The 24,071-nt window shown below is 40.4% G+C and overlaps 3 protein-coding genes across 8 annotated transcripts in view; 1 reads left to right on the top strand and 2 right to left on the bottom strand.

Moving 5' to 3' along the window:
- Positions 1-726: 726 nt before the first annotated feature.
- LOC311261709 (putative aminopeptidase W07G4.4) lies at positions 727-6,539 on the bottom strand. Its single transcript, XM_084360579.1, has 16 exons — positions 6,431-6,539; positions 5,631-5,672; positions 5,427-5,517; positions 4,948-5,096; positions 4,738-4,846; positions 3,959-4,086; positions 3,764-3,863; positions 3,479-3,554; positions 3,278-3,363; positions 2,774-2,878; positions 2,368-2,443; positions 2,127-2,245; positions 1,944-2,027; positions 1,758-1,815; positions 1,368-1,549; positions 727-1,273 (listed from the first exon to the last, which is right to left on the bottom strand). The coding sequence occupies exons 1-16, from the start codon at positions 6,439-6,441 to the stop codon at positions 1,136-1,138; spliced, it is 1,554 nt and encodes a 517-aa protein (XP_084216705.1). The 5' UTR covers positions 6,442-6,539; the 3' UTR covers positions 727-1,135.
- Positions 6,331-12,256, top strand: fahd2a (fumarylacetoacetate hydrolase domain containing 2A). Of its 6 annotated transcripts, XM_084360582.1 has the most exons (9): positions 7,071-7,200; positions 7,459-7,625; positions 8,258-8,523; positions 9,024-9,240; positions 10,203-10,262; positions 10,344-10,506; positions 10,598-10,706; positions 11,288-11,375; positions 11,595-12,256. In XM_084360582.1, the coding sequence occupies exons 3-9, from the start codon at positions 8,258-8,260 to the stop codon at positions 11,655-11,657; spliced, it is 966 nt and encodes a 321-aa protein (XP_084216708.1). In that variant the 5' UTR covers positions 7,071-7,200; positions 7,459-7,625; the 3' UTR covers positions 11,658-12,256. The 6 variants fall into 6 exon arrangements, with proteins under 6 accessions (XP_084216711.1, XP_084216710.1, XP_084216709.1 ...); XM_084360585.1 differs by lacking the exons at positions 7,071-7,200; positions 7,459-7,625 and adding an exon at positions 6,331-6,406; XM_084360584.1 differs by lacking the exons at positions 7,071-7,200; positions 7,459-7,625 and adding an exon at positions 6,630-6,718.
- A 2,703-nt stretch (positions 12,257-14,959) lies between these two features.
- The window catches only part of gpat2 (glycerol-3-phosphate acyltransferase 2, mitochondrial), a 33,568-nt gene continuing 24,456 nt past the window's right edge, over positions 14,960-24,071 (bottom strand). The window contains exons 18-22 of the mRNA XM_084360586.1: positions 23,891-24,013; positions 19,230-19,350; positions 18,371-18,439; positions 17,956-18,011; positions 14,960-15,167 (exon numbers count right to left, since the gene is read on the bottom strand). Coding sequence (XP_084216712.1) covers positions 15,051-15,167; positions 17,956-18,011; positions 18,371-18,439; positions 19,230-19,350; positions 23,891-24,013 — 486 coding nt within the window. The 3' untranslated portion in view covers positions 14,960-15,050. The remainder of the gene's footprint in view (positions 15,168-17,955; positions 18,012-18,370; positions 18,440-19,229; positions 19,351-23,890; positions 24,014-24,071) is intronic.

The following is a 24,071-nucleotide window of genomic DNA, read 5'->3' as shown; positions in this document are numbered from 1 at the left end:
TATATAGATAACTTCATAAGAAATCTAAAAATATATCCAGAAAGCCAACACATTGGCAAAAGAGTAATATACAGTGGATTAAAAACGTGAAATACAATTAATGAAAGTAATAATAATAATAATAATAATAACACTATAAGAATCTAATTTATATGTCCAAGTTTCAAAAAGCAGATACTGGGAAAAGGACATAACAATTTCTTATTTCTTTTTCAAAACATTTTTTGGGTGATTTGAGACGTTCAGATACATTTTTTTAACTTTAAAGAAAAAGGGGGATAGAGGAGCATTTACCATTTAATTTACATCAATGGATGAGGTTGGTTTTACTGAAAATAAAAATAAGATAAGATTACCTATTATATTGAAAGGATCATACATTTTACACAGACTAACTACTCTTGTTTGCCCTATCTCAAACAGCAACTTGTCATGCAAACCTTTTCATCTGCTAATAGTGTTGTCCGCTCTAGCACAGCAGCACAAAATAAAATACCTTGCTACTTTGCATATACATAGTTTATGTGAGTAAGTGTACACATATGCAAATATGTATATAGTAATACATGTAGAGTCATGACTCAGGCACTTATTATACAACATGCCCACTCTCTGTTTTTCTTGTGCAGGCTGTGAAAACACTGTCAAAACTGTGACATTGAAGTCTTTTGTTTCTTTTCCCTGTGATAACTTGCATGTTTCTGGTACAGAAAGAAGACACTGACGTTTTGAATTTGAATTTTGTTTTATTGATCAATGTAGAGTGCTTGGTTTGACTCACACGTCATGTCACACAACCATGTCCCGGTTGGTCGCACACATACAGACACAAATATAAAATGGATAGTATTTTTATACTGCTGTTAAACCCCTGAGTATATATTGATTCAGGCCACTTACGAACAGGGTCTTTTGACACTTGGCGCGGATCGATCTCACAAGATTTTATAAAAGAGAGTAAATAAACATTGTTGCTGAAAACCACTCTGAGATGTTAAGGAATGTCAGACGTGGAACAATAAACACAATTTGCATTATGTGTTGTGACAGGGATTTCATTTATACTTGGACGGTTACAATTGTGTGTTAGGATGGAGTTTGGAGATTGTAATCTCTTTGTACTGGAGGTATCCGTTTAGAGACCATCAGGCAGGACGTAGTTGGTTGCCATGGCAAGGATGGGAGCTCCTGTTGGGACACCGGGGAAAGGACCACTGGACCCAGCGATGTCAATGTGGGAGTACGGCAGAGGCTTGTCAGAATCCACACCATGCTGCATTGGAAATAAAAGTAACATGTCAATCACTGCACTTCTTCCTTATTGTATTTTTCATAAACAATTACTCATTCTGATGATGTGTGAGCACCTTTTCGAGGCCTGAGGCCATGATGAGGAAGGCTGCAGGGGTCTGATGTCCTCGAGGTGTAGCTGAGGACGGCAGGTTGTTACACTGCAGAATATCCTCGTACTCAGACTTGCCCTTGTGGAACTCGTAGTCCTCTCGTCTGATGGTGGACACCTCGAACACATCGCCCAACACCTCTCCAGCTGCATGAAAGAGGAAGAACACGTGTTAGTTAGTGATGGAGGGAAGTAAAGCTTTCTGAAGCACTGAACCACTAACTAAGGGATTAAACCCAAGAGCACAATGGATCAGTATCGGTTGTCTCACTGCTGTGTTTATACTAATTATATCATAAAAACTGACCACATTTAAACAAAATAAACAGCCAAATTATCCAAAGAATTTTCTCACCTTTCTGCCATTGAGCAGCATTTTTGTTGCGGTGGGCCGGTCCATTATCCATGATGATCTACAACGAGAAATTCAGGACTAAACTCAGTACAAACGAATATTCCTACAGCAGCAGGTTATTTGTATTTTTAATGTTTAGCATCTCTCAATAAGTGGCTGTGTTGTCTGTGTTTCAGCAGTACTCACAGAGTAGTTCGGTCCCATGGCTCTGATCGCATGACCGGTCAGAGTGGCGATGGTAAACAGATGAGGAGAAATCTCACGGACTGCCTGCAGACACAGATGATCAGTATGAGAGAGGATAGACATGCAGAAAAGTGCTTAGGATGAACAAATTAGTGAAAGAAGTATTTATAAAGATGTTGTGACCTTCTCCTTCATCTCACATAGCAGGTCGACCATCACCATACGTCCCTCAGCGTCTGTGTTTCCCACTCTCACTCTGCGACCCGCACGGGAAACCACCAGCTCATCGGCCACATAGCAGTCTGACAAAACACACACACACACATATAGACACAGTCGCTTGAGAGGAGTTGCTGTAACACAGATCACACAGAGAAATGTAAACAGGAACATGTAAGAAAAGAACAAAGTGAATTACACCGACCTGCACCGACACTGTTCCTCACCATGGCCATGGAGCCGACAACCTTCAAATGTTTTGGCTTCAGCTTGGCCACAATCTACAGAGCAGGAGGACGGTTAGATAGGGAACAGTTATGAAAACTTAAAACAAATGCAAAAAGTTCAACGAGCCAGGTTAAAATGTCTAACTCTTGGGAAGTTCCAAGAACATAAATCAGAGTGTATGTCCAGTCTTTATTTTCCTCTGATGACGAAATAAGTGCCTGCATGGAGGACTACTCTGAATAATATTCGTTGCTTTGCATCCAGTACACCTGCATCCTTGTCAAAAATTGCCAAATGCTTCATCAAAGTCCTGGCGTGTCGACATGCAGTAAAAAGCTCCCTAAGCGTTTATTATTCAGGTGCAGAGTTGGAGGGTCATTCACCTGGAAGAAGCCAGCCACAGCAGCAGCTCCACACTTGTCCCTGTGCATCCCAGCCATGAAGCCACCGGCTTTGATGTCTGCTCCACCAGTGTCGTAGGTGATGCCCTAGAAACAACAACTAGTATTTACAATACATGCAAATTTGAGGACAACATCTAACCAGTGAAACCTAACGTTCCTTCCTTAAATTTCAGATTGATAAACTTAAAAGGACGGTTGCAGCCAACAATTATTTTCATAATCTAATTATTTGCTTTATAAAAATTCCCACATCCAGAGGTGACTTCTTTAAATGTCTTGATTGTCCTACAGAAACCCAAAGATATTTAATTTACTATCATGCAAAACAAATGCATAAAATCTGCACATTGAATAATCTGAAAATATGAATGTTGTAAGAAAGTTTCACTTTCCGACTGATTATTGGATCATCAGATTCATCACCAATGAATGCAGCTTTACATAAGTTATGCAAGTGCATCTGTTTGTGACTTTTCTGCTCACCTTTCCCACCAACATGAGTGTCTTTTGGATAGGTCCCTCTCCACAGTACTGAAGCCTGATAACTCTGGCCTGGTGACGAGGTACACCTGTATGAGGAGGAAACTGTAACTAAGTATGCAGACATCTTTTTAAAAAACTGACCGTTGTGAAAATCTGTGAGAGTCGTGTTAATAAGTAACAAAACAAAATATGTTCTCCTACTGTTTGCACAGCGGTTGACCGCAGCCAGACAGGGATACTCTTTCTCCAGAACCTTCACGTCGCTCACCACTTCGACCTAAAGGTTAATGAATGCACATGTTCTTATGTTTGGGGACAGAAAAAGTGGCAATAAATGTCACTGAAGAACCTAACACCCACGCAATTGTCCCGGACTATGGCTGAAATTTTTCTACACATTTTCTAATGAGGAATACTAGACGACTGAAAATAAAAACAGAGGATCCTGTGATTCTGTTGCACACACGATACAACATTTCTCGCTACCTGCACAGGGCTGTCCTTGAAGAGCTCCTGGACGTACTCAGCCACACGAGGTGCAGCCATACGTTCCGGGTCTGAGCCTCCAATGTCCCGACATGCCAGTCTGATGAGGAGGGGAAACAGGACAGCTGGTTGAACAAGTGAACATCAGCACACGAGACATCTCTAGCTGGAAATGAGGTGAAGTATTCGACCCACCTCCCACTCTCCAGGGCGTCAGCCAGCTCCACCAGTCTCTTTCCCTCCGCCTGCTGTGGTGTCCACAGCCCCAGAACACAGGCCTTATAGTCGGTGGGTTTAATCTTCGCCTCCCTCACCTCCAGGGGCTTTCGTGAGGGAAAAATAGAAATAGAAATAACAAGTGAGTGAATTTTTGCTATCTAGATACACGCAGTTACAGCTAAGATAGACAGTTCACAACTAGAATTATAGCAGACACCTACATAGACAGTGGTGGATATTTGTCTCAAGTCTGAGCTTCAACTGGACTCCATGATGTTACCCTTAGGTTCAAGCCTACATGAGTAAATATCATATTTGGATTTGCAGGACGAAAACATGGTAAGATTTTAATGTAAGCATACAAAGAAATTGATTTTTTGTATCTTTTGTGCACACATTTTACAACAGGTGCACAATATGATCAGGTATGTGATCTTAAGAGGGTTAAAAAAAAAAAATTCATTTCATATTGACTTTAAATAGGGTCTCTTTCAACTCCATGTGGATTTGAAAAGAACGGCTGAAAATATATGCAGCAGAAGCGAGACTATTTGGCTCCAAAAAGACTTGATCTCCCATAATGCAACCAATAGCCTTTTTTTCTTCATTAGACTGGCCAATGCACACATCAAACATATCCATATATGACATGTTTTTGCAGTGTATGAACAGAGTCGTACCTCACATGACACATAAACTAAACTTTAATAGTGTGAACAGAGACTGTTTGTAGCTGTTGACCATTGTTTTCTCACCATGTAGAGAGCCTGAAGGGCCCCGAGGGCAGCCACCATGGTGCTGTTCTTATAGTCCTTGTGTGGAGGGCAGACCAGCAGGGGGCGTTGCATGCCGGCTTTCAACGCCCTGAAAAGAGACAAAGAGGAGTGAGACAGCAGAGAAACGTCGAGGTAAACCAGAAATGTTGGAAACTACAGGGAGAACAAAATCAGCTGCCGTCCACTGACCGTTTGATGCCGTTGGCCGCCGCATCGCTGAAGCGTCTGATATCATCATAGTCACGGTTTACCGGGCCGGTGGAGGCAAACACCAGGCGGTTACCAGGGAGACCGGGGACCCTCAGGATCACCACCTCCTCCCCCAGACCACTGTCAACCTAGAGGAAGAGAGATGATGAAAATAACACATTACATTAGAAAACATGTTGCACCAGCTCTTGTTGGAGATCACCTGCATTTAAACAAAATGTGCTAATTTTCACAAAGAAAGGGCACCGATGCAAAGAGATTTGAGGGATTTGAAGAATCAATACAGATTTTATTGTTTCTTTTCCTGTCCTACATGATAAACGCATGGTCTTACTCCTGATGACCTGCAATAATCAGAGTTTTTGCATTTGTGTACATGTAGTCTGGGTGTTCACGAGACAAAGAAAGATCATGTGAGAACATTCATTATTTCACAGGTGTGTGAGGTTGAAACTTACAGAGCTGTAGTCCTGCAGTGGTGCTTTCAGATGCTCGAGCTCAGGCGTCAGCGTGTCATGGCTCTGGGTCACCAACACTAGGCCATCAAAACTGCAAACAAGACAATACCATCATTTAACACAGCCGTTTGTTCAGGTACACAAAATTATTTACAAACACCCTGGTAGCTAAAGAGGAAGCGCCACATTTCGATTAATACTCACTTCTGATTCTTGAGGTCGGTGGTCCATTCAACAGGCTGGACGCTGGACAGAGAAACCCAGGAAGGAAACCCAGAGTTATTATTTCCTCTTATATCAAGCAAAGTCAGCATTGTCTGACATGGTCAAGCAAAGACGTTTCAGACAGAGTGGCGCAATTAGACCTTATATCAGCTTTTATAATGCAGGCTAATGATAGCAGAGTGGGTCAAAGTGTGGAGACCTGCAAGACCTTTGAGATCCGCTTTAAATTCAGCTGTTAAAAGAGTGTTACAGGTTTATTGCATTGAAATATAAACTTTGTACAGAGTGTGCCTTTTCCAGGAGGCAATCACTGCAATTCACAGTGGATGATCATGTTACACGTCTGTTAACAAGTCAGATTTTGGCACTTGTCATACATTTCTGGCATCATATGACACCAAGAATTCAAGCATAGTAAGAATGAAAGTGAAATCCATGAAAAACTGACTGCGTAGATCCTGTTAGCGGAAACTGGATCCTGCAAAGACCAAGCTCCTGTTGCAACATGAGAGGATCAGATTCTTCTTTCACGGGTGCGTTAATACAGAAATTAAGCATTTGGCCAACTATCGCAAATAGATTACCTAAGCCTACTTAACCCAATCAGTTATACAGCTCTAGGGGGAAATATTCTGCTTACTGAAACCTTTTGTGAGTCTCCTCCACTGATCCCGACGCGCTGAAAGAGCACGCGGCACAAAGCTGCACAAAGCTGCACGTGAGAAACCCGTTACACCGGAACGCAAACCAGGCAGGTAAATTAAAACTGATAATCTCACCTGGTGCACATTTTGGTCCTCCTTCTCCAGTGTCTTCAGGGCGAAAGAGACAGCTGATAGCCGACAGCGGGTCCTTCCCTTCACTCCTCCCGGTTGATCACGTGATCTAATAAGTTTGCACTCGTGCTGCCTTCGCTGGATTCCTGTAGCTCGTAAATACGACAACTCGAGTCGTAAAATGCCATTTTTCTCATTCTCATTCAAGAGCTTTGGATGTTATTTGATTGAAATATCAAGTAACTGCTATGTTGTTCCAGTTGAAGTAGCTACAGAGTCTACAAGGACCTGGTAATGCATTAAATTGAAATAATCATATCGCTAGCTAGCTAGCTAACGTGTCAATACGCTGAGGTTGCTACGTTCCCACTGCACTCTAAGGCGCATTCAAGGATGAACTAGGGAGTTGTAGTTTCTAGAGCTGATTCAGCTAACGCTAAAAGCAGCATTTAGATAAATATATGGCCAATAAAGTAATTATTTCTTGATATGATATCATAAAAACCATGGCTAGCCTCTGTCGTTATCTTCGGGTTCGCAAGTTAGCTAACTCTTGACCGAACTGACCTCTGAACTACAAACACTAACCGGAAGTAGTTAAATTAGTGTTTTCTGTGGACAACCGGAGAGGTAAGTATTTAAACCAAAGAGTACAAAGGGCAGGAAGTATGAGACAGCTGCCCTGGTCATACAGCAGCAGATTACGTTGTCATTTTCCTCTTGAAATGGCGTTTTATCGAAGATAATCTGCAAAGCTACAGATTGAGCAGCAGGTAGGCGGGAGTCACCCACTGCTGCAGCTGTGCCCACGCGTTTCTTATCGTGGGTATGATTCACAGCTGTTAGCACGTGAGAGCAGGAAATAACAAGTGCGCTGATGCAGACGTGAAGACATAACTTCAGTGTTGGGGAGCAGTGACCTACGTGTCATGAGAGAGATGAGAGTAGTTTGCTGGTAGTTTCATGAAAGTCATTTTTGCACAGTGCATTATTTGCACAGAGTAATAACTGTTTTTGCCGTGTTTGTGTAGTCAGATACTGGATCTACAAACTTTGGGTCGTAAAGGAAAGGAGAACTTGAATATCTTAGGCATGGATTAGTCCCAAGTACTGCTTATTGGTACTTGTGTTCAGAGGAGTTGTTACCTGCCAAACTGAGACCCACACCTGGACTGCTTCTCTCGACATACTGGTTTGGGTGCGGTTCACATCTAATTAATTTTGTTCAGACTGTCATGTTAATCAGACTGAAGTTTGAATCTGCTTCTGTACAAAGAAAGTTAATGTGTTATATAAAGACATGGAAAGGTCATGTAACTTCACAGCAGGGGCAGTGATGAATGAGTCAATAAATTGATATGTCAACAAAACTGTCATTACTGAAATTTTTTGATAAAAGAAAAGTACCAAACTTCCTTTTGTTTAGCATCTCAAATGTGAGGATTTGCTGCTTTGCTCCTTTTTTTATTATTTGATTTTAAAATTTCATACAGTTTTGACTTCAGTCGGCCACAACATGTAATCTGAAGCTGTTACTGTTAAGTGTAATGGGAACTTTCCACTGTTTTGACATCTGATCGACTCATTTATATATGGAATAAAACATGGAGGTCTTGATTTGAGTGTAGATGCCGTTATATATTGTTTTTGTGTCTCTTGGCTTGAAGGATTTCACAATAAAGCGATAAAGAAGGGGGTGAAAAAAAGGACAAAGTCTTCAAGACGCCATCAAAGATATAAATAAAATTTTCTGTTTGATTTCTGTTTACCTTCTGCTTCTCTGTCACCTGTCATATTTTCTCCTCACATCACTGCTTTTGTCCTCTACAGATGAGACTTCCCCTTCGCTCCTTTTGCATCTTCAGGAGTTTATTTTGTCAAAAGCGAACAACAAACCCACAGCGGCGAGGCTTGAGTGGTGCAGCGATGCGTCTGGTGCAGTTTCGTCATCATGGTGACGGTGGGAGCATTAGAGTGGGAGTGGAGCAGGGCGAGGGGCTCGGCGTGGTGGATCTGAAGGCGTTTGACCCCTCCATGCCCTCGACAATGAGGGAGCTGCTGGAGCTGGGAGACAAGGGCCTGGATTGTGCACAGAGGTATCAAACACACAAAAGCCTTCCTACATTCAGACACATAATGACCAAATATCTTTGTTTTGACTGTACATGAGCTGTTAAATCCCCGTCGTCTTCTTTCATAATTATGCTTTTCGTGCTCTCAAATCCTTGCCGTCATTATCCTCAACATCCTCTGAATAAATCAAACGCACGGTTTCCATAATTTCCCCAAATAAGCGTGTTTTTCTCAATAAATGTCATCTCCTCAATCAACAGCCTCCCTGAATAATTTACATCTTTCACCCTCATGTAAATTATCATCACAGCTCATCATAAAACTTTACAATCTTTCATGTTGTTTGTGTTGGTGAAACGGCATCTTCCTAAATGGACTTGTTTAAATATTCTTCCTACATCCTATTTGTTCTTATAACTTTATCTTCCTCGACATCATCTTGTACCTACATCATCATCCTCTTCAAAAAAACTCCTCTCAAATCATCATGTTCTTGCTGACTCGTCGTCCTCCTCTCCCTCAGAGCCTTGTCGTCCGGTCAGTGTGTGCTGAAGCGATCAGACATCCAGCTGCTGTCTCCTGTGTTAGCCCCAGAGAAGGTGGTGTGTGTGGGTATGAACTACCGGGACCACTGCCTGGAGCAGAACGCCCCGATCCCCAAAGAGCCGATCATCTTCAGCAAATTCCCCAGTGCCATCACCGGGCCATATGATGACATCATTCTGCCCGAAGAGAGCCAGGTGAGAGCAGGAAAAAAAAGGGGTAAAGAAAATATGAGACCCCTCCAAGTGGTCAAGAAGGCACAACAAATATTTTAGGTCTAATCGAGTCTCTTCTTTGTCAGAAGTGACATTTTAAAATCAATCCTACATGTGACAAGGAGACAACAGAAAGAAGCTACAACCAGCATAACTTGTTTGTTTGTTTTACCTTTGGCAGTCGAGGTAAAGATTTGCAGACACAGTTGAACAAGGAAGTGCAGTAGTTGAGGTGTAATATATTAAAAGAAATGGATGACTTTTTCTTTCTTTTTTTTAGGCAGTAGGCATCTACATTTTCCACACTGAGCTCAAAGTTTAGGCTGTGATCAAAAGTAAGGTTTATCACAAAAAGAAAGTGAATTAAATGAGCAATGAATAATTGTGCATCACAGTTTCTGGGCATATAAAGTTAACTTGTAGAAGATTTTGAAAGACTTGATCCTGAGGTAAGAAAAAAAAAAAACGTGTAGATTTTAATACTAATGGGAGGAGGGGATGAGCGTCTCTCAAGCTTTATTTTACGTTTTGTCTTGAAATAAGAGCTGAGACAAATTTATTCAGAATAAATTCCTGAAATAAATTAATTCATGCCAACATCCAATCACTTCACTTCCACTTGAAGATTATTTAAATGTTTTTTTTTCCCCTAGGATGTTATAATTAAAAAGACACAATCAAATTCTGTGTCTCTTCATGTTTTAAAGAGCCCCAAACTTTGTACATATGTTAAATGTGTACAGTGTATATACATCATTATCTTCCTCTGGACTTTGAACTCCAAAAACTTCTCAACATCATTTCATTGAGTGGCTCAACAGCACACTGAAAAATGAAGCATTTTAAGTGAACACACTAAAACCCCAACACGTAGAATTGGTGTGTAGATTGAAATAGCTTTTGGTGCTTCTTGATGCTCAATGTGCTTCATCTTTCCTGTTAAGGAGGTAGACTGGGAGGTGGAGCTGGCCTTTGTGATTGGCCGAAGAGGAAAACACATCAAGGTGAGCATCACGACATCACCTCTGAGGGTCACCATACTTTGATGCTTTGGTGAGGCATCTCTTCTGACTTCCGTTGTTCAGGAGGAGGACGCTCTCTCCTACGTGGCCGGGTTCACTGTGGCCAATGACGTCAGTGCACGAGACTGGCAGATGAAGCGCAACGGGAAGCAGTGGCTGCTGGGAAAAACGTTTGACAGCTTCTGTCCTCTGGGCCCTGCATTAGTTACCACAGACGCTGTGAAAGGTGAGACACCACAGAAAGAGAGACCAACAACTAAAGACATTTTTTTTGGATGGATTACATGTGTTGACTTCCTGTATCATTAATTCCCCAGATCCTCACAACCTGGGTGTCCGCTGCCTGGTTAATGGAGACGCAGTCCAGAGCAGCAACACTGATCAGATGATCTTCAAGACGGAGGCGCTGGTCGCCTGGGTGTCAAAGTAAGTTCACTCTGAAAGTTTTCCTCTCACGATGATGTTGTCTTTGCTTTAGAGATATAGTGTGATTCAGCTTCAGACTTTTTCTGCTTCAGTAAATCAAGCTGAGAGTGCAGAGTTTCTGTTTGAGAAATTATGCAAATCAAATCGTGTCTGAAATGAATCCACAGAAGGAGCACTCTGCGGGCAAATGGCCTCAGTTCATCACACACTCGCAGCTGAAATGACATGCTCCAAATAAGACTTATCCGCTGCGGCCGGCAGCCTTTTGCCCTTAAGCACCCTGACCAACTGGAGCGTTCCCTGATCTGATTTGAAATTATTGGACAGAAAAGCCTCTCTGTCATTTGCCTGACGAAGCCTGTGTTGTTCTGTAATAATGGCCACCCACACTACCTTTCACAGGGTCTGTATAAACACTACGACCATTAGTGGAAGTTAACGGTTTGATGAAGATGACATTGCATGACCATGACGAAAAGTTCCTCATTTTCTACAGTTGATAGCAAGTCATGTTACATTTGATGCACATGCTGTTTCCTGTAACCGACTCCGGTCCTCCACTGTGTTTTTCCTCATGTCAGGTTTGTGACATTGACTCCAGGTGATGTGTTCCTGACGGGCACTCCTCCAGGTGTGGGTGTGTTCAGAAACCCTCCCGTCTTTCTCAAGGTGAAGTCATGAGAGTAACTGATAAAAATTAGCCGCACATGAACTTTTTACTTTCACTCTATCGTGATTATTAAACTCAATGGCTGCATATGACCTACGTATGCCATGTTGGCGAGTTAAAGGGGCTGTGTGAACTGTAACACATTATTTTAATAGATAGTGAGGGTGTAGTTAAAGTTTTATTTTTTTAACTAAATGATTAACTGTTTTCTTTTCCAGAAAGGAGATGTGGTGGAGTGTCAGATCGACAAGTTGGGCTCAATAATTAACAAAGTCGTCTAAACCTGGAAACAACCTGCTGGAAACGGGAACGTTACATGAAGGAGTATCAGCTGTTAAATAAACGGATCCACTGCTTCACACAATGAATTACTATTTTCAAAAAGTTTAAATGTTTTAAATAGAATGTGTGAAAACCAGCCAGAACTGTGTTTCGTAATGAAGGTTTTGTACATGATACTACAGTAACTGAGGAGGGCAAACATGATATTTTTACTACACGACACTATATAATTACATGACTCAACGTGGTGTTCTACAGCTCGACCCGGGCTATTGAGGCATTGTCATCACTGGATGTAAAAATACCCTCCATCAGCAGCCACCCACTCCTGCTGTAGAAACTGTGAACCCCCTGACTTTTTTTTATGTGTAAAAAAAAAAAATATATATATAAAGTATTCCTAATTATGCTGAACATCCGGGATGATAAATTGATTATTTTTCTACCAACTTGGAGCCACTTTCTCATAAAAAAGTAAGCAGATTTCCATTAATAGAAAAAAAGTGAATTAATTTAGAAAATATTAGCGCATCAAAATGTGTCTCTTACATTGCCTGGGAGAAAATTCTTTATAATTAAACTTCGATCCTTGTTTTGATTCATGTACTTTCATCATTTTCTTTTTTGCTTAAATCACTTAAATAGTTTTTTTCAGGCAGTTTTAGAGATATCCGCTGACCAATGTGATGAGGTGACTTGCTGAACCTGATATTTTAATCAACCATTATGTCACTTAATAATGTTTGAAATGATTAGATTCAATATCTGTCTTGCTCTAGGACATTTCAATCAATTAACCACCAATGCTACAATTAATGACCAGCTCCACAACATTAGCTCCAGTCGCCCCAAAAGTTCATATAATGAGAAATGTTTCTAAATGTGATGACGGAGTCGAGACGGATAAAGTCAAAGAAATTACTGAAATAATTTGCATCATACAAAATGCAATCACTTCACCCCTCAGAGTGGAGAAGAGTTTTCAGACGGGGATATTGTTTTGCAAAATATGTGTTTTCTGGCATATTATATAAACAATAAACCTGATTTTAGCGAGCTGATGCAACAGTCCTGCAATATATCATCCCTTCATGAGGGTTATAATGTTCTGTTTTTATTGTTTTATAGAGGTGTTGATTCACCTGTGTGGTCATTTTGGAGGATGTAGTTTGTGGTGCTGCTGTGTAATAATCAGAGGTGTTTCCAATATTTAGTCCGGTCTCACTGACACAGACATGGTGACAAAATATAAGAAACCCTTCTCAGTATAATGCTCCACACTTCACCAGCACTACAAACTACATCCTCCAAAATGACCACACAGATGAACCAAGACCTCTGAAAACAGGAGGAGGATTTTTTGTATAGTTTTAGTTAGACATGATCTTGTGTGTGCTGTGTCCCAATACCGTACAACATAGTAATTGTATACAGTCTGTAGTATAGATAAATCTTCATAGCAAACTCTTTTTGCATTTAGTATACACAAAATCAATGTACTGTACTTGTTTTTCACCTCCGCCAAGGAGGTTATGTTAAGCCTGTGTCCGTTTGTCTGTCTGGTGACGCAGTTATGGGTGGTTTAAAATTTAGAGTGATACAGGATTATCAATTTTGATATTGGAATAGATTTGATTGAAGGGGGATTGGTGGGCCTTAGTGGAGGTAAGCGCTCTACTGAGTGTCATCCTAGTTCAAGCTGTGAGCAGCATTTCCATTTCCTTGATGCAATGCCTTCTGGGAGAATAGTGTACATCAAGGTACACTGCATCGGTTGTGTATTTATTAGATTTAACAATGCTTACACGTACTATCAAACTAATAAATAATTAAATACAATGTACTGAGGCTGTAACAGTACATTCAGTTCAACACTGGGTGGCAGTAGAGTTTCACGTCAATGGGAGCTGATCAACTGCAGCTTTGCTTTATGGTCGGGTAAAAAAGAAAATAAAGTTGAGTCCATACTGTAAACTCAATAATATAAGTGCCTGCCAAAAAAAAAAAGAAAATAAGCTCTATATCCCGTTCAGAATTGGGCATCGATTGGTCTGCATCTCTGTCAAAAGGTCGACATCAAGCACAAACTCTCCTGAGGTCTGAGTCAGCGCAGAAAGATCTACATTCAGGAAGACAATGAGTTGAGGTGATAAGCTGTTTGGATGAAACTGCATCTATAACAATGATCAGAACATACTACTGTAAACCATTTTATCTGTGTACAAGGATTCAACTGATATGTATCTGAATATACATTCATCAATATATATAAATGATGAAATGTATAGTTCATGTTTGTGCTGTTAATTTCTGATTAACACTGCATTTCTCTGGCTTCTGTTTTTGTTTACCTCAAGTTGCAAGCTGTGTGCGTCTCTCTCTCTCCCGAGCTTTCTCCTCCTCCTCCTCTTCCTCTCTTTCACTCCAGCTCCTCTTTGCTGAACCATCTGCACCCGGGAAACTCTCCCTCTCTCTCACTCTCTCCTGGCTGTCGATGCCTCACATATGTGCTGGTTCTGGATCGTCATCCCCTCATACCCCCTCGTGGATCACTGCTCACTTATGTTTTACAACTGTCTGAATATCCGTTCTCGTTATCAAAATTCGTTAACATTCTGACTGTCCTCTTCCAGGTCACCGTGGTGGGGAGGAGGTCATGTGACTCGGCCACCACTTGGTGATGCCTCGTCCTCCTGGATCCACACTCTTCACATGTAATTTATAATCTACTTGTATCAAATATTTTGTTGTTGTTATCTGTATACTCTGTGATTTTGTTCATCAACATCTACTGTATGTCTGTCAGTCGTCTCTTCCCTACTTAAAGGGTTTTCCTTACTTGAATCGAGGGTCTAAGGACGCGGGTGTCGTACACTATACAGACTGTAAAGCCCACTGAAGCAATGTGCTTTGTCCCTTAGGACTATATAAATAAAACTGACTTGAAATAAGCAAGTTTGTTTACTGCCAGTATGAACAATGGTTTCCTTTATTCATTTAACTGATCAACTTGTGAAAAACAAGAAAAAAAGCAGAACTAACTCTTAATGTTCACATTACAAACAAAACTTGTGCGGCCTTCATTATAACATAAATATGGTCGAAACACGAGCTGCACCGAGTCCTCAGAGCTGATTACAGGGACTTCATAATCCTCGTCTCCTGTGGCTTTATGCTAATGCTATTACTAAAGATAAACTTAAAAATCAATGTCTCATCACCGAAAAATCAAAATGCAATTAACCTAAAGGCATGAGCGTCCCGGCTCAGCATGCATCATTTTTTGTAATACTTAACACAAGGTTCTCTGACACCAACAGAGGATGAGGTCACACTCTGCAACAAAACAAAGCCAAGTCGTGGCCTTGAGTCGTGCTGCTCTGTTAAACACGTTAATTGTAGAGGTACTGTGAGATGAAGCGGTGCAGTTTCTGCCTGTTTTCTGACAACTGGAACAAAGGAGTGACACCCAGGAAGACGCCTTCTTTCTGACGCTCCTCCGAAAGGACCTAAAGTGAACACAAACACTGTCAGGACACTTAGCTGCAACCACAATGCTTTTTATTCAGTAACCTTCATTTGAACATTGTGAGCACAAAGCTTTTCTTATCTTTAGTGTGTTTTTTTTTTCTTGCACAAGGCCAAATAAAAACACTGAAGTAATAACAGAGATAAAAACAAGACCTTTCAAAACAAAAACACGTCCAAAATGAACAAGAAAAGCAGAGCTGAAGATGTTACATAAACAACATTGAACAACCTTATTCTTTGCGCAAGGTCTGAAATAATGAGGCGAAGTGAGCGAGGCAAACTGTGTTCTCCTTTCTTTTGTTTAGCAGTTGCATAAACACTGAAAGCACATTTCCCCTTTGATTCGACCTGTGGATCTTAAAAATCAAGCTGTCTTGACATCAGGGAGAAGAATTAGCTGTCAAATCCTTCAGATAAGCAGGATAATGACCATTTCTGACTGATAACCTTGATAAGAAAGTTAATAATTGCCTCATGAGATCTTTGCACATATATAGGTCAATGATGCTCTATTTTTAAAAAGGCAACGATCCCCAGCCCACAGACTGATAGAGGAGACTGATGGGTGCAGAGACTGTCTACTTTATTGAGTTGAAAGGCTGAGTGATAAATTGTGTGAGCAGGGAATTTGGTTTATATAGTTTGGATTTAAAAGACTTAAGAGTGAGCTGTCATTTTCTACATTTTTCTGGCTAGAACATGTGCATTTCTCTTTAGTTCTTAGATTTTAAATTAGTGCCAATTGTCCAGGTTGCCTTCTCCTCTTTTTTATACCCCTGCTGTTGTTTGCAGAGTCAGTGCGGAAGGAAATAATAGATGCTCATATTCCCATCTGCAAGACAAGCCATTTGCTGTCGTCCCTCTTGCACTGTATGAAAAACAACTTCCACAGTCTATAAAAATTGCTGCAGCTTCATAATCCATCACGATAAACATGAAGGCTTTATCCAGCCTCATCAAAGTTTCTGTTTAATCCTCGGATCGCTGTGCCTGAGAGGAGTGTTTTCATATCGGGTCACCTCACAACCCACAGGAAGAAAGGCAAATGTGTCACTCAGGAATCCTCAAAATAAAGTCACCTCCAAAACATTTTCCCTGCACTAAGGTCTTAGCTTAATGTGCTTTAAAGGAATAGTTCAATATTTTAGGGAACAAACTTATCTGCTGTCAAGCAAAGAGTTAAATAACATTAATCATGGAAGTATGGTAAATATGAAGCTGAAGCTAAACTGGAAACAGCTAGCCTGGCTTTGACCAAAGGTGAACAAAATACAGCTAACACCTAAATTATTAGTGTGTTATAACTCTCATACTTGCTCTCATAATAACTAATACCTATATGCTTCTGTTTTGTAGTGAAATTTAAGTTTATATTTCAGTTGTCAGTCTCAGAAATATCAGATGGAACAGATATATTTCGATTTTAATCAACTACAGTTGTCTATCGGGCTTCTCAATGTCGTGTTTCAATTATGGCATACACATATTAACACAACCAACATCACACAGCCTCCAGATTCTACCAGACACGTCTGTGTCACGTTACAGCCATAAAACAACCAATATCAGGCAGGCATAATGCTCCGTAGTGGGATATGAAGCCGTGTGGAGGACAGAACAAAACAGCGTTGCACACGTGAGGTTACCGAGACGTGCCCAGTGGAATCAAGGTATTAAACTTTACTGTTTCACGCAAGTAGCTACAGTGATTGTGTGTTTTGCCCTGAAGCACTACCAATACACAAGTGACCTACACTTCATTGTGTGCCTGTATGCATCCTGGGTACAAACAGACGAGCAGTGAAGCCGCTGCTCTGCCGTGAAAACAGTGTGGAAGGTAGCAGAGAATGGAAGCACTAAAGTGAAATACATGTATATAAAAATTGTACCAAAGTTCACCGCTGATGCCAGCTGTGTTTTATTTTTCTTTGATTCTATCTGAAGCATATTTCAGATCATTTATAAAAGTTTTGAAAAACAAAACATGACATTGGTGGAGCTGCAACAATTAGACGATTAATCATCAAGTCAATTGAAAGAAAATTAATTGTCAGTGATTCTGATTATTGATTAGTTGTTAATTTTTCAAGCACAAATGTCAAACACTTGCTTGTCACAGCTTCTTAAATGTAAGGATTTGCTGCTTTTCTTTGTCATTTCTAACAGTAAATGAAGAGTCTTTTGAGTTTTGGACTTTTGGTTGGACAAAAGAAGCAATTTAAAGACGTCACTTTGGGCTCTGTGAAATTGTGATGATTGTTTTTTCACAAAAAACAAAAAAAGTAGTTTGCTGCAGCCCGAAATGGTGGTAAAGCTAACGTGGTAATAGACAACAATAAAGGATTATAGGTCCACAAGACAACAGTGCTTTTCTTTTTAAACACCAAAATGTAAACTGTAAATCACTTTGGCATTGGTTAAGTGTTGCCTGTACCAATCTTTAATTCCCATTTTATTTCACTTGTCTCTTACCCAAACATGATTGGATATGGCTGGCTCAAGTCAGGCTCAGGTTGTATTCCTGTTCACGCTGAGCTCGAGACTTAATGAAAAATGCTGCCAGTAGTTGACCATTTTTTTTAGATCAGACTCAAGATCACATGAGAATAGATTTATGTTAAAACAGAACTTTTTGGGAGTTGGACTGCACCTAAACTTTCAGTCCTGAGTCGCAGTGATTCTCCGCAGACAGACAGATTTAGACACACACACACACACACACACACACACACACACACACACACATACATAAAGGCTGTCACTCACCCCCAGGTCTATTAGTGTTCTAACTGCAGTATATGCAGCCTCCTCTGAGCAGCTCTCTGTGAGATACGGCACAAAGGCACACATGAATCACAGGAACAGACAGATATCCAATATAGAAAAACCAGGTCGGGATAACAGAACAAAGCCATTACCAGTGGGATTGATGGAAATTTTATATTGAGTGGTACTGAAGGATGTCATTTGGGTAGTTTCTGATTGTCTGATGTTTTTTTAAGGAGAAGTGCATGTGATGAGAGTAGGGGAGCTGCTGCTCTCTGCTGACTTGTTACAACAAAGACTGAATCAGTGGGAAAAGGCAAGATGACAAGCTGTTGAAGTAATGACACAAAGACATGGAGGATCTTTGTGTGTGGATTTGTGTGTGTTTTTGGAGGGGATGTCAGGTTGAGCTTACCGTAGTGCTGTTTCTTCTTATTTGCTGTGTCACGCAGGTGGGAGTGTATCTGAGCCACAAACTCTGCCTCTGTAGCAGAAAAGATGTGAAAATGGAGAAAAGTGGGGACAGTCAGCTGATACACTTTACAGAGTTTTCATGGTTCAGTGACATGCTGTCACACTGAATATTCATGACTTGTCGGTGGTTCAACAAGCACCTGCAAATGGCTTAATGTGAAGCATAAATATCAGAGACATGAAGAACAACGTCAGCAATCATTTTGATTTAATGTACAGTAGCAAGAATGTGAGCGGTTCTTTGGAGAACTGCAACGCTTAATCGATTAGTTTTCGACAATAAATTAACTGCTGACTATTTTGATAAACGACTAATTGGTTTGAGTAATTTTTGAAGAAATCTAGCTTCTTAAATTTGAATATTTTCTGGTTTCTTTACTCCTCTATGACAGTAAACTGAATATCTTTGGGTTGTGGACAAAACAAGATTTTTGAGGACATCATCTTGGGCTTTGGGAAACACTGATCAACATTTAGCACCATTTTCTGACATTTGTTGACCAACCAACAATCGATTCATCGAGAAAATAATTAACAGATTAACCAACTATGAAAATGATGGTCTTAGCCCTAGTCCTTTGCTTTGAACAACATGTGCAATACTTTTCTTTTTATATCTGTATCAAATAGGGATGCAAATTTTAAGCAATTTTTATAATGGATAGTCAGCTGCTTAACAATCAATTATAGGTTAATCATTAATAATATATGAAATATGCTGTGATTACTAAGTGAAGAAGAAGTGAAAGTCTTGCCAAGTTTCCACACAACACTGTCTCTTTAACATACAGGTCACATACCTGGCAGAGGTGTGTGCAGAAGGTCCAGTCCGGTGGTCGTCCAGCACAGCGCCCTCAGGTGACCTGCCAGCATACTACAGAGGAAGAAGAGCATCTCTGGACACTGACTTGGCTGGCTTATCTGCAGAAGAAGACAGAGACCATCAGAGGTCAAATATGGCAGATTTGAGGGAGGATAAGGGAAGACCAGTGTTAAAAGAGCATTTTCCGCTACAGTGAGTCAGTTGGTCTGTTGGCCTCAGAAAGTAATACTGCTGCAGAATGCAGAGGCACAATACTATAAAAGCAACACTTGCTCAAGCAGCATAGTTTTATGTGGGTGTCCCAGGTTCAAATCCCAGTGCTTTTATGTTCATGTAACTCAAACCGATATGTTGAAGGCACACAATGTATTTTGTAGGTAGAAGGGGTGGACAAAACGGCCTAACACCTGAGAACACATAAAAATCTAGTCAGTCTCACTAAAGACTAGACACACCCTGACCCCAGAAGACTTTGAGAGCACTTTGCTTTTTTATTTCCCTAATTACATTATTTTATTCCACAGGAGCTACAACAGTACAACCAGAAAAGGAGGATATACACTCTGATTTTAATTTAAGTTTAATCCTCCCCTCTATTTTCTAACAGTTTTTCTTGTAGGATATAGTTATATGTTGTTTATATCTATGAATTCATTTCATGGGAATTTATTTCCGATATCCTGTAATCAGGCTTGATTGATTAGGACGGGAGTAATTTCCATGATTTTACAGGTCGATACAGTCCTCATCAGAAAGCTGTCACACAGTATGAGTCGAAAAATCTGTGCTCACAACATGGCCAAAAGTATGTGGACACGTTACACCCAGATGTGATTGTTGAACATCTCGTTCTAAACGGTGGGTCATAATCTGCTCTCTCTACAGGAAAGGCTTTGTACAGGATTTGAAATCCTGTCTGCAAGGATTTGCCAAAATTCAGCCACAAAGGGGATTTTGAGGCCAGATACTGAGGCGGGGTGATGAGGCAGGCTCAGATTTGGGGTTCAAATTCCTCTGAAAGGTGTTGGATTAGTTCTTCTACACCAGTCTTAGAAAATCATTTTATTTATGGATTTGTGCACAGGGGCACTGTCATGGTGAAACAGGAAAGGGTCTTCCCCAAACTGTTGCCAGATGCTGAAAGCTCTCTATTGTCTAATATATGCTGTGAAATTAAGATTTCCCTTAAGGGAAGTACACAAAAGTACGTGGATAGGGACCCACACATACTGTACCTTTGGCCATATAGTGTATTATGAACAATGTTTCACTAAAGAAAACTTTCATCTGTTTGAGAAATGCTCTGCATTCATGTATGCAAACATTTACAATGAAAAGAGTTAATGATTACATCTGGTAAATGAAGGAGGCCATGAAACTGGGGTTCATTCAAGGCACTTTATAAATAGTTTAACAGCGTGAATGGGGCCATTATCATCATGTAATATGTAAATATATGCAAGTTTATATTGTACAGTGCAGCCGGTCTCGAATTCCTTGGTCATTACAAGGACACACAAACCCATAACAAAATATGAAGTCTCTCGAGGGATGCTCGACATACTGAACAGGCTGCAGCAGATACAGTATTATGAGTTATGATATGATTCAAATGATGAAAGGTGTGCATGTAAGTAGGTGAGGCCCCGACGGGATAGCAGTATCCGTCAGGTATAGTCCATCCTGTGCTTAATGTGGTTGCTGAAGCAATCCACTATAAAATGCCTTGCAGATATTCTGGAGCTTTGACAGATGCCACAAAATCTAGGAAATTCTGGCCAGTGGGCCCATAACCATGTTTTAAAAAAATCAAAAAACATTTGAGATGGGCGATCGGACAAGGTTTGGGGTGTCGAAGACACACTGAAGTACCATGTATTTTGGTCGGTTCAAGGCTACGTTAGCAGCCTGGGCGCATATATTGTTTAAAAGGTGCACAATATGACTGGGGATGTGATCCAAATGGGTTTAAGAGGCATTTTTCATTTAATCTCAGCTTTAATAAAACATATTAAGTGATGTATTATACAGCGTGACATTTTAAAGTTCATCCAATTTTCCATTGAGCGCTCTCCATTTAGCACCATGGGGTTTAATTCAATCATTCTGCAAATATGCAGCACTCAGTTCACAGTATAACTTTAAAACAAACATGGCCGAGAAAAAAGAGAGAGCGGTCAGAACAACAGTCATTAGTTAAGCTGCATGAGGAGTAAAAACACAATTAAACGAAAGAATATGCAGTGAAGATATAGAGACTACTATAAAGTCCAATAACAGCCCATTAGATAAATCTGTTTATGTTGGAGAAGTTACAAAACAAAACAAAAACAAAACAGAAATCAGTTTTTAAGCTGCCGGTTTTCAATTATATTTCAGTGTATACATCATTGCTACCTGAGGAGATATTTTGCTCGTCAGCTTGCATCGTCGAGTTAAACAAACAAAAGACGCCTTTGGAAAAACGAAAAGTTCTACATTTCAGTGAACAAAATTACATTTTTTAAAATTCAGGTGAAACACAAGGCATACATCTCAAAACCTATTATTATTGTATTACAGCCAGCCTGCTTTGTGAGACCACCTAAAGTGAATTTTGGCAGGCGAACTGAGGAGGAGGTAAGGTATTTTCTTCATTGTTTGGTATGGAGGTGTGAGGGCTGAGGGCAGCAGAGGCGAGGGCGTCAGGAAAAGAAAAGTGAGAGCAGTGGATGGAGAAAGTTTGAGATTAGAGTTAAAAGGAGTAAAGATGTATTCACAATATTGAGGCTCTTTCTCAGTGTACAAGTTTCAATCAGAGAGAGGATTTGAAACCGGTGTGGAGGTGGTAAATCTGGTAAATCAAATTGACTGAAGCACATGTAGGCATAACGATGTCTTTGGATGTATTCTTTATAGATTACTGTAGTGAGTTACATTGTTCCTTAAAACTTCTGATAAAAATAACATGTAAAATAACGGCTGTATACGAAGTAAGTAATGATGATGATAGTCCGCACATCCAACCTCATCTGGGTAAAAGTGCAGTACACACACTGAATATTCAGAAAAATGTGTAATGACTCAGTGTTCAACCTTCAAGGTCTTCATCAGGCAAATATCCATTTTTATAAAAAGCAGGCTACACAGTATACACAAACAAATCTAATACAAAAACACACCTCATCCCAAACCAATCTACGATGTACATGAAAACACAAAAATGTCAAAACAATAAAAAAAAAGGTTTCCCTGTCTCTGAACTGCCACCCACATCAAGTGGAACTGAATGTCACTGTGTGCCTATCCTCCAACCTTTTCTAGTACAACTACATGTTTTCATGCACATAGTACGTGTACATCATTTTGGGATGATGGGTGTTTATCATCTTCTAATTCTAGTTGAGGCTTTCATGTTCGTCTGTATATACAACCTGCTTTTTGCTCAAATGGATGTCTACCGGATGATAACATCAACATTATCTTGACTGTGAACATTTCTGCCTGAGTCGGACAGATTTTCATCTGGAGTGATGGTTGTTTGACTATAAAAACTACTCCCAGGATCCCACTGTACTTCCCAATGCCATGTCAATGTCAATGTCATCAGACATATTTTGTTGTCATTGTTTTGATGAATGCTGCAATTGAACAGTCATCAAACCTGAAATTCCCAGTCGGAAACTCGGGCAAGATCCATGAAGCCCAACTTTACCGACATAAATACAGATGACATCACATCAGTATGTTGGTGCACATAGTGAAAAATTACCTTTTATCTTTTCATCACTTTTTACTTCATGTAGTATTCATTTTGTGAAAGGTGCCGTAAATACAACTTTGTAGTTGCCATTTCCATTTGAGTTGATTAATGCTTGACAGAAGTCTTTGCAAGCATGCGGCATGATCTTACTCCTCCTGTCGTAAGTTCCCCAATCTGTTAAAATCAGCTGCTATAGTTGCTTTTAAGTTTACGTCAACATCTGTTTGCTGCGGCGTCCCTGTTTTCCTGAGCAGACCCAAAATATTGACTTCAGGCTTGCAATGGATTGCAGTATCAGACATGCAAATGTTTTGTTAAGAGCAATGAGTGTCAACATTACGGTTTGCTTAAATGAAGGCTGCTCAATTTACCTTTGAATTCACATGTGATATTCTTTTCTTTGCATTTTGAGTTACCGAAAATGAGAAAAACGTGCATAACGTGCAAACATATGAAAGATGTTGATGATCTATCAATAAGCAGTTTAAATTCTACATGTACTTTCACGACTCTGTCTCTGAGGCTGTCATCTAATAGTCACTTTGTAGTGTTTGTAATAGATGAACCTGCACTTGGAGCTCGAGCTGTTTGGTCCCTTTGGGAAGTTGGTTAGCTGCCTTGTGTTGCTATGAAAAAATTACATATAACAGCCATGACAGTAAGGCCTCTTTAAAAGCTGGCACATACTGCTAATTGCCATTCAAGTTACGTGACTCAACTGTGAGGGTGCTTTTGTAATGGAGATTTAGTTACTTCAAAGTTCTGTTTCATGTGGTGTTTCTAGTATTTCTGTACGTGCCCTGTAGCCAGTCACCTCGAGCGCCATCACTTTTAAGTCATACCAGTATGGATCATTTTCCCCTTCATGTATAACCTCTAGCAGTGCTCTTCTGTACCTTGTAGGAACGCAGATCCTCGTCCTCACAGTCTGAGTCGCTGTGATAAGGGTCGTCAGAGGTGGTCCAGGTCAGAGTGCCCTCCCTCTTCCAGAAATCACAGATGGGAACGTCCCTGGGAATCTACATAGGATGGAAGGTAGGACAGACAGCGGCATGTCTGACTGTAACTCCTTTTGTC

Source organism: Pagrus pagrus, assembly GCF_965226575.1.
Source record: "Pagrus pagrus genome assembly, chromosome: 8".
Classification (NCBI taxonomy): Eukaryota; Metazoa; Chordata; class Actinopteri; order Spariformes; family Sparidae; genus Pagrus; species Pagrus pagrus.
Note: the sequence above shows the minus strand (reverse complement) of the source record. Positions and strands in the feature narration are given on the sequence as shown.